Below are 16,618 nucleotides of genomic sequence, written 5' to 3'. Positions count from 1 at the left end.
CTTTGTACCTGCATGATGCCGATTCTACTCATGGGAGGTTAGAATGTAATGGTTAAGAAAAGAAAACTACCTACGTAATTCACAAGTGTGTCCCAATTTCCTCATTTTCCAACTGTATCTACACCTTTAATTTTTCTCCTGCCTCCTGAAAATTGACCCAGCATCCCATTCAGGGAAACAAAGGCTATTATTCCCTCAATTCAGGCCCCGCTGGGGAAATCAGAGAAGAATTCCCCTCGATGAGGGAGGCTTCTCTGAGGAAGGCTCCTGGTGTGTCAGCCCGGCAGTGCTGTCAGGGATCCTGTGGGTTAGTTATTTCTATCACTCCCTCTCCCATGCCATCTGTGACATTCGCTATGGTGCCACAGGTCTGAGTACAGAAAGCTGCTTTCTCATAGGCTGCCTCTCCCCTGGGCATCATGCCTGCAGCCTGGAGAGCTGCCATCAGGGACATGGCTCCGTGGACCACATGGCTGGCTCTTTGCATGTGTGGGGAGCTGAAAGAGAAGACTGTCATGAGCCAATCAGTGTTTTCTTCTTTTTATTTTAGAGAAAATTCAATTCTTAAAATAGTAAACTTTAAAACTAAATAACAATTTATGCTTAAAAAGTAATAATCTAGTCCATTTTAAATGAACTCTGAAGCATGTGTTTTTCTTTATTAAAAAGGCAACTATCCGCTGTCACTCTGATATGGTTTGGCTCTGTGTCCCCACCCAAATCTCACCTTGAATTGTAATAATCCCCATGTGTCAAGGGCGGGACCAGGTAGAGATAACTGAATCATGGGGGTGGTTTCCCCCATGCTGTTCTCATGATAGTGAGTGAGTTCTCACAAGATCTGATGGTTTTATAAGGGGCTTCCCTCTTCCCTTGGTGCCCATTCTCTCTCCTACCACCACGTGAAGGACGTGTTTGCGTCCCTTTCCACTATGATTCTAAGTTTGCTGAGGCCTTCCCAGCCATGCTGAACTGTGAGTCAAATAAACCTCTTTCCCTATAAATACCCTGTCTTGGGTATGTCTTTATTATCAGTGTGAGAATGGACTAATACACACTCTCATCTTTAAAAGATAAAGTCTTGTTTCCTTAGACAATCTCTTATAGACTATGTGTCAGTAAGGCAGCATGGCCTGGTGGCTGGGAGCAGAACCTGCGGCCAGACTGCCTGGGCTTGATTCCCAGCACTATGACCTTGGGCAAGGGACCTAACCTCTCTACTTCTCAGACTTCTTACCTGTAAACTAAGGATCATAATGGTGCCTACCTCATGGTGTTATTGTAAAGATTAAATGAGTCCATATAGGTGGTGTGTGCTGAGCAGTGCCTGGCATACAGTGAATGTGAACATTCACTGTAAGTAAGTTCCTGGGATCACTGTTAAATAGGGTCCCAGGCAGAGAGAAACATTAATTTTCTTCCTTAAATTTCCTAACTCTTAGGGAGTCATAACTTAAATGATTCTGATTTCTCTAGCTGTTACTCATCAGCTTTCTGTTTAATTCCTAATTCCTAAATAGCCATCCAGAATCTCTGCAGAAAAAAATACACATTGTATTTGATACATTTTACCAACAATAGATATATATGCACAACTGTATACATGTGTGTATATATATATTACATCAATATTTACCCTTACTGCATGTGATAGTCTGGCATGCATATATTATATTCTATTTCATTTTCTTTCTATGCTAATCATAACCCACCAAATTGATTTCACAATCCACTAAGCTACATCTGAAAAACAATGCACTATAGTAAAGAAAATGTTTATTCCCTCCAAAATTGCTGCTTCTCCATCTCCACAACGTTAAGATATGGATTGCAATTGCTGGCAATTTTAAATCAAATTTTGAACCCAATATATTCCCCAGTCCCTATTTAAATAACTTGTAAGAACATAGTAGTTATAACTTGGTATATATGGCTTCAAATCAAACACAGTAGTTACAACTCCACAAAGATGGCTTCAAGTCTTACCTCTGTAAATTATTACCTGTGTAATTGCATAAAAGTGACTTCAGCTAGTTGCAGTGGCTCATGCCCGTAATCCCAGCTACTTGGGACACTGAGGCAGGAAAATCACTTGAGGGTAGGAGTTTGAGGAGTTTGAGGCCAGCCTGGGCAACACAGCAAGACTCTGTCTTTTAAAATCAAAAAAAATATTTTAATTATCCAGGTGGGGTGGTACCTGCCTCTAGTCCCAACTACTCAGAAGGCTGAAGCAGAAGGATCACTGGAGCCGAGGAGTTTGAGGCTGCAGTGAGTTTGGTCATGCCACTGCACCACTCCAGCCTGGATGACAAGAAGAGAACCCATTTCTAAAGAAAGAAAAAAAAGTGACTTCTTTAAGCCTCAGTTTCCTTATCTGTTGATTGGGATAATAACTACCTCCCAGAGATGTTGGAAAAATTTTAAAAGAAGCTGTGTATTAAGTACATAGTAAAGTGCCTGATATTCAGCAAATGGCAGCTATTGTAATTACTGGTCTTTTAAAAAGAGAGTTGTTTTCTTGTTATTGAGTTATTCATATATTTTGAATATTAGCCCCTTATTCTATGAAAAGAATATTTTCTCCCAATCTGTGGGTTGTCTCTTCACTCTGCTGACTGTTTCCTTTGTTGTGCAGAAGTTTTTAGTTTGACACAATCCCATTTGTCTATTTTTGCTTTTGCATGTGCTTTTGGGGTCATATCCAAGAAATCATCGCCCAGACCAACATTGTGGAGCTTTTCCCCTAAGGTTTCTTCTAGTAGTTTGATGGTTTCAGGTCTCAACATTTAAGTCTTTAATCCATTTTAAGTTGATTCTTGTATAAGGGGTCAGATAAGGGTCCATTTCCATTCTTCTGCATGTGGGTATCTAGTTTTCTCAACACTTTATTGGAGAGACTTTCCTTCCCCCATTATGTGTTCTTGGAATCTTTGTCAAAAATCAGTTAATTCACTATAGACCCATGAGTTTACTTCTGAGCTCTCTATCCTATTTAGTTGGTTGATGTGTCTGTTTTAATTCCAGCTGTTTTAATTACTATAGCTTTGTAATATTATTTCAAAATTAGACAAATGACCCTGTTAAAAAAATGTGCAAAATGCCTAAACAGACATTTCTCAAAAGAAGACATACAAATGACCAATAGATACATGAGAAAATGCTCAACATCACTAATCATCAGGAAAATGCTAATTAAAACCACAATGAGGTATCACCTCACACATGTTAGAATGTCTGTTGTCAAAAACATGAAACATAAGTGTTGGCTGGGGTGTGTAGAAAAAGCGAACCCTTGCACACTGTTGATGAGAATGTTAGTACAGCCATTTTAGAAAACAGTGTGGAGGTTCCTCAAAAAACTAAAAAGAGAATTACCATAAGATCCAACAATCCCATTTGTGGGTATATATCCAAAGGAACTGGAATTAATATGTCAAAGAATGTCTCTACTTTCTTATTCACTGCAGCATTATTCACAATAGCCAAGATACAGAAACAACCTTAGTGCCCATCGACAGATGAATGGGTAAAAATAATGTGGTATACATACACAATGGAATATTCATTTCAGCCTGAAATATTCAATACAGCTTTAAAAAAGAAAGAAATCCTGTCATTTGCAAGATGGATGAATCTAGACAACATTATGCTAAATTAGCCAAGCACAGAAAGACAAATACCATATGATCTCAGTTACATGTACAACGTAAGAAAGTCAAACTCATAGAAGTAGAGAGTACAATGGTGATTGCCAGAGGCTGGTGGGTAAAAAGGGAAAAGAGTCAAAAAGTTCAAAGCTTCAGTAAGGGGTAGTAAGTTCCTGTGATCTATTGCACAGCATGGTAACTATAGTTCATAATAATGTATTGTATATTTCAAAATAGCTAAAAGAATAGATTTTAAATGGTATCATTGCAAAAAACAAATACATATGTGAGGTAATAGACATGGTTAATTAGCCTGATTTTATCATTCTATGATGTATACATGTATCTAAATACATTGTATGCCATAAATATATATAATTATTACTTGTCAATTAAAAAAATAAAAATGGCCGGACATGGTGGCTCACACCTGTAATCCCAGCACTTTGGGAGGCTGAGGCAGGTGGATCACTTGAGGTCAGGAGTTTGAGACCCGACTGGCCAACGTGGCAAAACCTTGTCTCTACTAAAAATATAAAAATTAGCCAGGGATGGTGGCAGGCACCTATAATCCCAGTTACTTGGGAGGCTGAGGCAGGAGAATCACTTGAACCCAGGAGGCAGAGGCTACAGTGAGCTGAGATCACGCCACTGCACTCCAGCCTAGGCAAGACAGCACGACTCCACCTCAGAAAAAAAAATTAAAAAATAAAAATGATAAAAATTACTTGGCCTTAACCAAGGACTACATAAGGTTCTCATTGATGGTTCTCAATCATGGCTACATATCAAAACCTCTTATGGAGGGTTTTTAACATCCACATGCCTGAACCTCCGTCCATATTTGTTGAATCTTCCAAGATGGGGACCAGACGAGATAACACAGGTGAGATAACACAACAGAATTGGATTGCTAAATCAAGTTCAACAGGAAATACAGATCTTACCCAGGACCTAGTTAACTAATGGCTCAAATGATACAGACAACAGCAAAATATGAGTCACTCTCCCCTTGGAGAGCTCTGAAACTGTCAGGCACAGGTGCCTATAAATGTCCTTTTCTTGCATAAAGATGCATGTTGGTCCAGATTGAACAAGGTAGAAGCAATGGACGAAATGCACTGCTTGAACACAAAGATCCATTTTTGTGATGGAACGTTTGCTTGTTATACATCATTAATTACATAACTTATATGACATTTTCCAGCAGGCTATACCCCACAAATTTATAAACTCTAGGTTTATTTACAGCAAACAACCTAGCCAGATCTGGTCCATCCTGCTAAAAGCATACCATAGTTAAGGACCTTCCAGCTAGCAAATACATTACCATTATTGTGTTTGCCAGAAGGTGGGTCATTAGCATGTTAAGAAAGGGCCTGGTACAAGGCTTTTCTTCTCAATAGTTGATACAAATTATAAGGACTGGAACCACTAAACTATACCTTTTCTCCTTTTCTAGTTTCAGATTAGCATTATGAGAACTCATTCGAATACAATTCTTTTTAAACAAATATATACAGGACTCGATACTCAGGATGTCCCAAAATTCTTGGGGTAATTCCAAGCATTACATAGCATAAACCAATATTTAAATAAACTGCCCCAAGACTGTGGGCACCCTGCTTATTTCATTTTTTGAATGAGAAAATTGAAGCAATATTTGTTTTGTTTATTGGAGGAGGAGGTGACTTTTGTTTTTGAACAAATAAAACCATGAATGCAGTCTTCCAGTAGCCATAACTCAGAAGTGGTGGAACCATGTTTCATATGGTAGGCACTCAGTTGTCTCATGTGGCATGCTGTCATATGCTTACCCAAATGCAAATGATGTACATAATCCATGTTTCTGCAGATACTCCATTGATAGAAGCAGCGACCCTGGAAGATTTTTCTATGTTGACATTACAACAGGTGCCCTAATGACAGCAAGACCCCTAGACCGGGAAGAATTTTCTTGGCATAATATCACTGTCCTTGCTATGGAAATGAGTAAGTAGCACAGTAAGTTGGTGTCCACGCAGTGACAAAATATAGGTGTTATAGAAAGTGGAAGTTTCTAGAACTTGTAACAAAAATTATATCCTTTAAGGGAAGAAATGGAAACCATGCTTTATGCATGTCAGTAAATGCATTCAGTTCAAACACTTTTTTGAGGCTCTCTTGTATAGTTAGTCCTGTGCTAGAGATAAAAGCAAACAAAACATGGAAAAGCAGTGAAAGACAGCATTCTTATCCCAAGTAGCTATGAGGAAAAGGGAAGATTCCTGAGAAATCTAACAGGCTTTCAATCTTTAATATGATTGTGAATGTACAAAGAGTATAAAATATTACTGTATGAAAGAAAGCATTTATAACATATCACTCTTATTAAACAAACATATACATATCCATGCCCACAAGAATTTGAGATACCTTACAATAAAAGGCAAATTGATTAACATAATAAACTTATAAATGGAATGGAAGATTAATAACTAGATTAATATATATTATAAATATAATAAAAATTAGATTATATACTACTACATTCCTTTTTTTCATACTGGTGATAGTAAAGGCTTAGAAAAATGGCAGTCCCTAACCTATTGGCTATAGAACTAAACAGCCATTCAGGAGGGCAGTTTGGCAATATGTATTGAGATTCTCCAAAATATTTATACTCTTTCAGGAATTCTACTGCTGGTCATCATATTAAGGAAATAATTACAGATATCAACGATTTAAATGTGAAAATTTCCACTACCATGTTATTTTAAAATAAGGAGAAAATGGAAATTACTTAAATGTCTAATAATAGATTAAATAAATTATGGTGCAACCTATAGTAAAATGACAATACAGATGCTTTCAAAACATATTCAATGACAAATGATAACCTTACCCTAAAATATTAATGTTCTGAATTCAATTTTTCTGTTTTGCTTAACTGTAACTTGTGTGTCAGGGGGAGGGTGTATAACTCCAATTTTAGACACCCATGCTGTATAATGTCATATATCTAATGGATATCTCTGGTGTTGGGTTGTGGATCGTATTTTTGGATTCATCTACGCTTTTCTGGAATTTTCATTATTCCTTGACAAACACCACTGCTATAATGAAGAAATAAATTTTAATTTTGCTAGCACATTCTGGTAACCAAGCAATAGAAGTATTTAGGGGGGAAATAGTAGAGCATAATTTTTTGGGAAAGAAAGGAAGAAAAATATGATTCAGAAGAACAATGCATTTTGGGATTTAGTAAAATTATTAACCAAGAATAATTTCTGTGTCTCTCAATTTCTGTTTTGTCTCCTTGGGGTGGTGACCAAAACAGAAAAAGACAGGAGGAGCACTACCAGAGCTGTGAAATTGTCTCTGCGTGGCAGTGCCAAGCAAAAGACACAGATCACAAAGACACAGTTCCCCATGAGTGACTATGACCCCAGCCAAAGATATGGATTTGGTGTGTGTTTGATCCTGTAATATCCTGTTAGTCCCTAAGCAGAAATAAATGTGCAGTGTTATCTTTATTCCAGTGAATAAATCGAAACCTTTGGAAATGTAATTCAAAGAACTGATGATTCCACAGGAGGAAAGCCAAGCAGTGCCACACAGTATGCATCCGATTGGCAGTGGGCTCTTTTAAAGCCCAGAATATAGAACTGACCTGCCTTTAATTCCAGGACTTGAAGTCTGAGCCAAATGGGAGATTGAAAACTTTTTAAGATTCATTTTGTGACACTTGCTCTCTTTGTCTCACCCTTCCCTTCACACTGCTGATAGCAAACGTTCACCAACACACACCTTGTTCTGTCCAAACTTCTCATGTCTGGCCACACTCTTAGTAGGCAACACATGGATCCCATGTTCTTGCTACCATCTCCATGTACTTCATCCATTCCTTTCAAACCCAGACTCACCAAGGAAATACCTATTTTTTTTTTTTTGAGACAGACCCTCACTCTTTCGCCCAGGCCGGACTGCAGTGGCGCTATCTCGGCTCACTGCAAGCTCCGCCTCCTGGGTTCACGCCATTGTCCTGCCTCAGTCTCCCGAGTAGTTGGGACTACAGGCGCCCGCCACCACGCCCGGCTAATTTTTTGTATTTTTAGTAGAGACGGGATTTCACCGTGTTATCCAGGATGGTCTCGATCTCCTGACCTCGTGATCCGCCCGCCTCGGCCTCCCAAAGTGCTGGGATTACAGGCATGAGCCACTGCGCCCAGTCGTAAATACCAACTTCTAGCAAAGACCATTACTCTGTTTTTTATTTTTCTTTTGGCATTACTAAACTCTCAGATTTGGTTTTCCTTGTGTTCCCTTTAGACAATCCCTCCCAGGTTGGAAGTGTTCCTGTCACAATCAAAGTCTTAGATGTGAATGACAATGCTCCGGAATTCCCCAGATTCTATGAAGCTTTTGTCTGTGAGAACGCCAAGGCAGGGCAGGTAAGGCAGCCTGTGGGTGGTGCATTCTGCTTAACCCCTAACATATGGAAACAATTGTTACAGATAACCAAATTCACCATCAAAGCCATTTTGACTCCACAAACGAACAGTTCACAAAACAGAGTCCCCAATTCCCGTATATCAGGTTTCAACCATTTATTTGTTAAGACAACTATTGGTGGCTCATGCCTGTAATCCTAGCATTTTTGGAGGCCAAGGCAGGAAGATAGCTTGAGCCCAGAAGTTTGAGACCAGCCTGGGCAACATCATGAGACCCTGTCTCTAAAAAGGTAAAAAAACAAAAAGACAACTATTTGGAACCTACATTACCTTTTATGGCCTAAAAAGCACTTTGAGGGTGGCTTGATGCACAGGATGGCTGTATAAGGTATGTGTCCACCTGGAAACTGAATTGTGTAGCACCAATGGCAGTAACACCTGCTCTGAGGCCTGGAAGTGAGGGACCAGGAAGACCAGGAAAAGGAGGAAAAAGCTGCTCTTTTCCCGACTGTGGTACCAGTTCCTCAAAATATTTTGCAGTAGGATAAGTTTATTTTCTATATCTTTCTACCTCCCTTTCTTAACTTCTGGCAAAGAAGTACCTTATTTAGGGACTCCCTGGCCTATCTCAGAATGCTGCCACCTAGAATGACCTACCTTCTCTCCTCCCTCAATTAAAACATCCATTTTCTTAGTGCTGCTCATGTCAGGTAAGTTTTGAGAGGAAAGTAATCCGAAAGGACAAAGGTCTACTTATTTGAAATATACCTCCATAATCTTCAGAGACATATTTGTATATTTTTTAAGTATGCCCTTAAACCTAACTGAATATTTAGTTGATCAAATTCTAAGTGGTGTAATTGAGAAACATCTGGAACTCCATTTGGAGTCCCCATGTAGCAATACATGTGTCAGGCTGTTGCCTGCCCTATAATTTGTCCATCTCCTCCATTCTGCTCCTGCTTTTGTAAGATGCTTTCCTCCCCTGCCTATGACCCAGCAACCTGACAGATCCCCAAATAGTCCTCATTTACTCCCCTTCCCCACCCCAGTATATCCTGTGGTCCTGTGGATGCTGGTGCTGGATCAAATGGGCTGGAATGGTTTTAACATGAAAGCTGGGGAAGCACATATTGATAAGGCAGGGACTCATGCATTGGTAATTCAGGCCCCTGACTGTAATCTAACTTTGCCTTCATGTATTAGTCCATTTTCATGCTGCTGATAAAGACATACCCAAGACTGGATAATTTATAAAGAAAAAGAAGGTTAATGGACTCACAGTTCCACGTGGCTGGGGAGGCCTCACAATCATAGTGGAAGGCAAAAGGCACGTCTTACATGGCAGCAGGCAAGACAGACTAAGAGCCAAGTGAAAAGAGAAACTCCTTATAAAACTATCAGATCTTGTGAGACTTATTCACTACCATGAAAACAGTATGGGGGAAACTACCCCCATGATTCAATTATCTCCCATCAGGTCCCTCCCACAACATGTGGGAATTATGGGAGCTACAATTCAAGATGAGATTTGGGTGGGGACACAGCCAAACCATATCACTTCACTTCTCTCACTCCCTGGGAGTAGTACCTCCAGCATCTTGCTGCACAGAGAGACTAGGTCTGCATAACCAAAACTTATGTTAGCTCCCTGAACTCACCAAAGATGGACTCGACGACACATCTTTACCATTTACTCAGCCAAAGCAAAAAGTGATTTATGTCCCTCAGGGGAAGAAAGATGTTCCATCATGATTCTGATCTAAATTTATCTATCAATCCTTGAAATTTGGTGCAATGGTCTATAGCCCTCCTAAAAAATTCTTTTCAACAAGTCTAGGATAATTCTCTTTCTACATATAGTGAATTTCTGGTCTACTAAGACCTGAAATATTATGCAGCTAATAAAAGTTACAATGCAGAATTTACAGCCCAAGAAATGATCCATGTTATTATAAGAAGGGAGGTATTAAAACTACACCTACGTGCTTGCAGTCATGTAAAACTATGACTGCAAGTGAACAATGATCAAGAGGGAATATGCAAAAATAGTATAGTTACTGTGCTAAGGTAGTTGAGTTTAAGTGAGGAGGTTTGGGTCTTTATTTTAGTAAGTTTTGTTTTATATTATAAAATTTATATATGTAATATAAACTTTTGTTTATGTTATAAAATTATATGAATATTTTGTTATGATAAAATAAGCTAATTTTAATCTATAATACAAAGAGGGTGATAAGCAGCAGAGTAAATTAAACCTCCTTCCCCCCAAAATAAAGCACTCTCTTTTAAAGGGCTTCAGAGTAGGAGAGGTTGCATTCTAACAAGTGAAGAACATTTTAACTATCTCTCCTGTTTTTGTAGTCAAACAAACATAGTCCCCATTTCTAAACGCATCTTTTAATACTTTGTTATACAGTAATCTGAAGTACAGATCTTTCACTTCAAGTTCAGTCTGTCCCATTTGTCACCTTTAGGCCAACATACTGAAAATATTAACCTTTGATTTGGGCTCTGGGAAATGTTTTGAAGATTTTTCAAAAGCCTACAGCTCAGAGATACATCTGGTTTATAAAGAATCAGGCCTCCTTGTGTTTACTTGTTGGACACTGTCATCGGCTTCACGTCTGACAAGTCCAGATACATGCTTTCCTCTTAGTAAGCAGCCTTGAAGGAAGCCCATAAAGAAATCAGATAACATACTTGGTGATGGCCAAGGGCGGAATGAAACCAGCTGAGCAGAATATTGCATGACAAGTGGGGCTGAGGAAGAAATCTGACCTGCTGGGAGAACAGAGAGCAGGAGAGGGGCCATGCGCTCCCAACCCAGACTTAGCGATTTGTATCTTCACTCACTCATGCTTTAAAGCCCTGTAAGCAACCAGCTCTGGGCCTCAAGCCCCAGTCTCACCAATATATACACGATACGCAGGCCAGATATTCTGAAACGACTTTCCCAACTATGTTTATCAAGTTATGTAGAATCAGATGTGTGTAACATGCCTCAAGAAATATGTTACCTATGTGTTTGGCACTACAGGCAAGCTGAAAAGTGCCGGCTCTGTCTCCAGGCGGCATAGGACAGGAGGGTAATCCCGGAGTGTGAGCACCACTGATACGAGGATTGGCTGTGGGCAAGTTGATCTCCATTACTCTCCTGACCCTCACCTTCCTGGCAACTCCATTCCCCCTACTTTCAGGTTCAACAGTTGGGGTCTCCAGGAGGCATACCCTGAGATGGAGTTCCAGTATAAGGTGTTTATTAAGGAGGGTCCTTGGGGCCAGCACCTGTGGGAGGGAAGCGAAGGAAGCAGGACTGGGCAAAAGAAGTCCAGCTGCCATGCAGACTAACTGCCTCAGCTGACTTCTCAGAGAGTTCCAGAACTAGAGTTTCCCCAAATTGAGATGGGATAGCCAGACCTGTATACTATCACATTAATTAGTCACTGGATGTCTGTTGCCCTGGAAGGATGTGACGACCGTGGGTGTCTTTGTCAGTTTGCATTGCTATAAAGGATTACCTGAGGCTGCATAATTTATAAAGCAAAGAGGTTCATTTGGCTCATGGTTCGGCAGGCTGGACAAGAAGCATGATGCCAGCATCTGCATCTAGGGAGGGCCTCAAACTGCTTCCATGCATGGAGGAAGGGGGAAGGAAGCCGACATGTGCAGATCACATTGTGAGAGGAAGCAAGGCAGGAGGGGAAGGTGCCAGGCTCTTTTTAACAACAGCTATCACACGAACAAACAGAGTAAGAACTCAACCCATTACCAGGACGACTGCACCAAGACATTCATGAGGTATCCACCTGGATGACCCCGACACCTCCCACCAGGCCCCACCTCCAACAGTGGGGATCAGATTTCAACATGAGATTCGGTGGGGTCAAATACCCAAACCATAGGAATGGGGAGGTGGCTCTCTGCAATTGGCAATCCCCAAAGGGACTGGTATGTGACTGGGGGAAAAATCCTTCACTGAAGGGGGATCTGAGCAACACAGTGTCCAAAAGGCCCCCTGATGGGAGCTCCCCCCACCACCACCCCCAGTTATTTAATCTTCGGCATATTGTGAGAGTAGCTTTAGCTCCCTTAATTTACAGATGAAGAAATACAAACTAAGCAAGCCCACCTGGGATCTCAAACTGACCTTTGATGTCCCGGTTCCTATGGTGGTAGAAGCACAGCTGGCTTTTAAACAGCAGGATTGGCAAGTCTACAGGGCTGGGCCCAAGATGGGTAGGAGTAGTCTGTGCTGTTGCTTGGTGCAAGAGGAAACACATATGAAGGAGGCTGCCGTTCAATACCTCCTCTTTATCCCCTCAGCCTGCCAGCTCCCGTTCCAGTCCTCTGTTTCACACAGATTTAATAGCTTTTACATCATGGTCTCCACAGACTTCATGCAACTTACTCCTTTGAAAAACATTATGGAAAAGGCAAAACTTGGCCAGTGAGTCCAAGAGGAAGCCACCTGACCTCCTGCTCTCCCCACTCCCGAGTTCTGCTTCTGGCTCGTCTATTCTGCACTTCCACTCTGGGGATCCTGTGCTATCTTTGCTAGCTCTCCCTCTTGCCAACAAAATGTGACTCCCTGTGACCCATTCCCTCATGTCTGTTTTCTGTTAACCTGACATGGCCAGTGCCGATGTGTCACTCACTTCTCTTCAGGTCATGGTCATTCTTAAATAGGGGCTTCTCAAAGACAGCAATTTAGCCCTGAAATATTGGGCCAGTGATGAGGTTAAGTAGATGAGGTGAGAAGAAAATATGGGGTCAAGCAGGACTTTGCGGCACCCGAGCCCTTTAACTCAAAGTCTCTTATTTTTTAGACTGCCTAGAAACGGCTGGCCGTGGTGGAAGAATATATGTTATATTGATGTCTAACATCTGAAGTATTTAGGTAACATTTATCCTATGCCTACTAACATACTCAAGCCCAACCCTAAAGCAAAATTAAATCCCGAGGTGTGTGATGGCATGGAGACTGTGCAGGGAAGTTTCATATGGAACAGGAGAGTTCCCTTATCCCCCTTGCAGAACAGGGGTGTGCCCTGCTGCTCAACCCCTAGGGGGAGCATGCAGACGGGCAGGTGCAGAAGCCATGGGGAGCACTTTTGGGCTCTGGCCCCATGGCAGCATCTAGGACTCCTGAAGCCCAAGTGGGCATGTGTTACAGTGTGCTTGCTCTCAGCTATGCCTTCTGCAGATGGCTTGTATTAGCTCAATAGACCCTCTGCCTTATCACAAGGACAGAGGGCCAGTGTGACAGCTGGAGTTCTTGCCCAGTGAACTGGAAGAATCAGATCACACGTGGGCTGGAAGGCTGAGTGCAACGTTTATTGAGTGGTGATGGTGGCTCTTAGTGAGATGGATGGGAAGCCAGAAGTGGGGGATGGAGTGGGAAGGTGATCTTCCCCTGGATTCGGGCTGCCCAGTGGCCAGACTCTTCTCCAACTGTTCCGGGCTGAATTTCCCTTGGCATCCACATCATTCCACTGTCGCTAGTCTGCCAGTGTCTGCTAGTGTGCTCCTCTTCTCCTCTCAACATCCAGCTGCTTGTGTCTGTGCCCGCTAAGGTCTCGGGTTTATATGGGTACAGAATGGGGGGCATGGTTGGCCAGAGTGGTCTTGGAAAATGCAACATTTGGGCCCGAAAACAGGAGTTCCTATTCTCACTTAGATCCGCAGACACAGGCCAGAGGATGGAGCCCTCGCTAGGGACCCTGCCCTTCTCTACTCAGCATTTCCCTGCCCCTCTCCCATATCAATGATATCCTTCTCATAAGGTAAAACAACCCACCATCGCGTTTCCAGGTTTGGGATTTAACTGGGCCCTGGTGCTTTTTCCTTTGGCTCCAGCTCACCTGATTTCATGTCCCTCCCTCAGCTGATCCAGACAGTGAGTGCAGTGGACCAAGATGACCCACGCAATGGGCAGCATTTCTACTACAGCTTGGCTCCTGAGGCTGCTAACAACCCCAACTTTACCATAAGGGACAACCAAGGTAATCAGGTGGATGGTTGGCTATCTATGCTTTTCTACAGCATAGGCCAGCTACTTTGGGTTACTATCTTATGCAAACAATGTCAAAGGCTACCTGCTCCTTACCAGCAGGGAAGATGTTAATAATTAAGTGTCTTTTTTTTTTTTTTTTTTTGAGGTGGGGTCTATGTTGGCCAGGTTGGTCTTGAACTCTTGGCTTCAAGCAATCTTCCCGTCTCAGCCTCCCAAAGTGCTAGGATTACAGGCATGAGCCACTGCGCCCAGCCTCACAGTGTCTTTTAAAGTTTTGTTTCAGAACAACAAACACAGAGAACCCTTTGCCAACTCTAAAACTCATTCAGTCAGTAAGTCGACAGATGTTTACTGAATGCCTGTCCTGTGCCAGAAACACTGCAAAGCACAGAGGCAAAATCCTTCATTCCCACTGGTAGAAGCCCTGTTCATATGTTCTGTAACAATGGGAAAAATCTGAGAACAACAGAAAGTGACCTAGGATAAAAAAAATAAATAAATAAAATAAAAAATCCTGGGGGCACATTTCTAGGCAGAGATCAAAGCAGGAAACAGTAAAAAGCTCTCCAAACAAAAAGGGGACAAAGGATAAGTAATAGAGATAACAAAGGGCAAATACAGGACCATAAACAGTTTTGGCACTGAAACAGCTTTATTACTTTAGGATGATTTAGAGACATACTTTCAGGTAGGGTTCCCTGTCCAGAAACCGCTCCCCGCTATAGCTTTGATGGAACAGAATTCTAGGCCCCTCTTTTCCAACAAGCTTTCAGACCAGCTAAGGGGCTCATAGACCCAGCATACTCTTCTTTGGGCACAGATGGGAAAAGGAAGGACTTTCGTTCTGTAGCCAGATGATTTACTTCAAAAGAAAAGAAAAGGTCAGGGCAATGGAAAAAATAAGTTAAAACTGTCAAATGAACCTCATCTGTTGTTAACTCTGCTGCCAGCTAGCCATCTGAGCCTGGGAAGGTCATCACTCTCGAGACTGCAGTAGCCTCATTTTCATTCCAATTCTAAAATATTGCCACTTTGTAAAAATCTAAGCAAAGGGTAACCAAAAGTCATGATTAGGTTAGGCATGCCTGGTTTTAGTTTCAAACATCAGTTATTTGAGATTAAAAGTATTACTTCAACCCCACATGACAGTTTTCTGCTATAAAACTTGAGAATCTCAAACCTGTTTTATTCTAAATGGGAGAGCATTCTTCTAAGTCATCCCTTCAACCTCCTACATGTCATCATAAAAACACTATAATAATTCTGGAAGGATTGGTAATACGAATTATAAAGGCAGAAATACTTCAATTAAATATCCTGAAGTTTTTATTGGGCCAAAATTTTGAACTATTCATTTATCTGCTTCGCAGGGAAACTACTCCCACAAAAAGTGCTTTCAACCTAGGATTGGCTTTACAAAGGCAACCCTGGGGGGAAAAAATAACACATTGTAACACATTATATTTTTTTCTTCAACTGTTCAGCTAAGCTATCATTCTAATGAGTGAAGCAAAATGCTGCAAATTTCTTAAAGAGGACTTTGGGCACCAATTTATGGAACCAATTCCTTAAAAAGATGGGCCACCAGCACTGGATGACTATAATAAGACATGACTCATCTCTTGGAAGGTTTCCCAAAACAGAAGTCAGCACATCTTCAACAGAAAGCATGAACTCTTAATCTCCAAATGACAATTTATCTCACGAGTATCCTTTACTGAGGCTCATTTTAAAACTGAACAAGTCTAGGCACAGTGGCTGATGCCTGTTACTCCAACACTTTGGGAGGCTGAGGCAGGAGAACTGCTTGATACCAAGAGTTCAAGACCCGCCTGGGCAACACGGCAAGACCCTATCTCTGAAAAACATATTTCAAAAATTAGTCAGGCATGGTGGCACACACCTGTAGTCCCAGCTAGTTGGGAGCCTGAGACAGGAGGATCACTTGAGCCCAGGAGTTTGAAATCAGCCTGGGCAACACACCAAGACCCCATCCCTACCAATTTTTTTTTAATTAGCCAGACATGGTGGCATGCACCTGTAGTCCCAGCACTTGGGAGGCTAAGGTGGGAGGATCACTTGAGCTCAGGAGTTCAAGGCTGCAGTGAGCTATGATCAGACCACTGTACTCCAGACTGGGTGACAGAATAAGATCCTGTCTCTAAAAAAAGCCACCACAACAAAAACTGACTAATATAAGGCAGATCTACTGTCAACTACCTCTGTACCTGTGCCTGAAACATGATGTCCTTTTATGAACACAACAGGGCACTATCTCCAGTAAAGCCTTTTTTTACTTTTCAGCCCCAAAACATTATGAAAAGAATTATGTGTATATAGTACTTTACAGTTTCAAAGTATTTTCCCATACCTTATTTGATATTTACAATAATTCTGTGAGGCTTTAAGGAAGTTATTAATCCGTCTGATTCTTATTGTCCCATCTGACAGGTGAGGAAAGTAAGCAAATGGCCCAAGACCAGAGAGTCAATAAGCTGAATAAGCATTAAAATTGGGATTAG

General features: G+C 41.4%; 1 protein-coding gene across 3 annotated transcripts in view; it reads left to right on the top strand.

Moving 5' to 3' along the window:
• Window positions 1–16,618, top strand: part of CDH20 (cadherin 20) — a 221,863-nt gene that overhangs the window by 197,170 nt on the left and 8,075 nt on the right. For all 3 annotated transcript variants that reach the window (XM_055297447.2, XM_055297437.2, XM_055297441.2), the window contains 3 exons: window positions 5,503–5,639; window positions 7,959–8,080; window positions 13,968–14,085. In XM_055297447.2, coding sequence (XP_055153422.1) covers window positions 5,503–5,639; window positions 7,959–8,080; window positions 13,968–14,085 — 377 coding nt within the window. The remainder of the gene's footprint in view (window positions 1–5,502; window positions 5,640–7,958; window positions 8,081–13,967; window positions 14,086–16,618) is intronic.

Source organism: Symphalangus syndactylus, chromosome 1 (assembly GCF_028878055.3).
Source record: "Symphalangus syndactylus isolate Jambi chromosome 1, NHGRI_mSymSyn1-v2.1_pri, whole genome shotgun sequence".
Taxonomy (NCBI): Eukaryota; Metazoa; Chordata; class Mammalia; order Primates; family Hylobatidae; genus Symphalangus; species Symphalangus syndactylus.
Note: the sequence above shows the minus strand (reverse complement) of the source record. Positions and strands in the feature narration are given on the sequence as shown.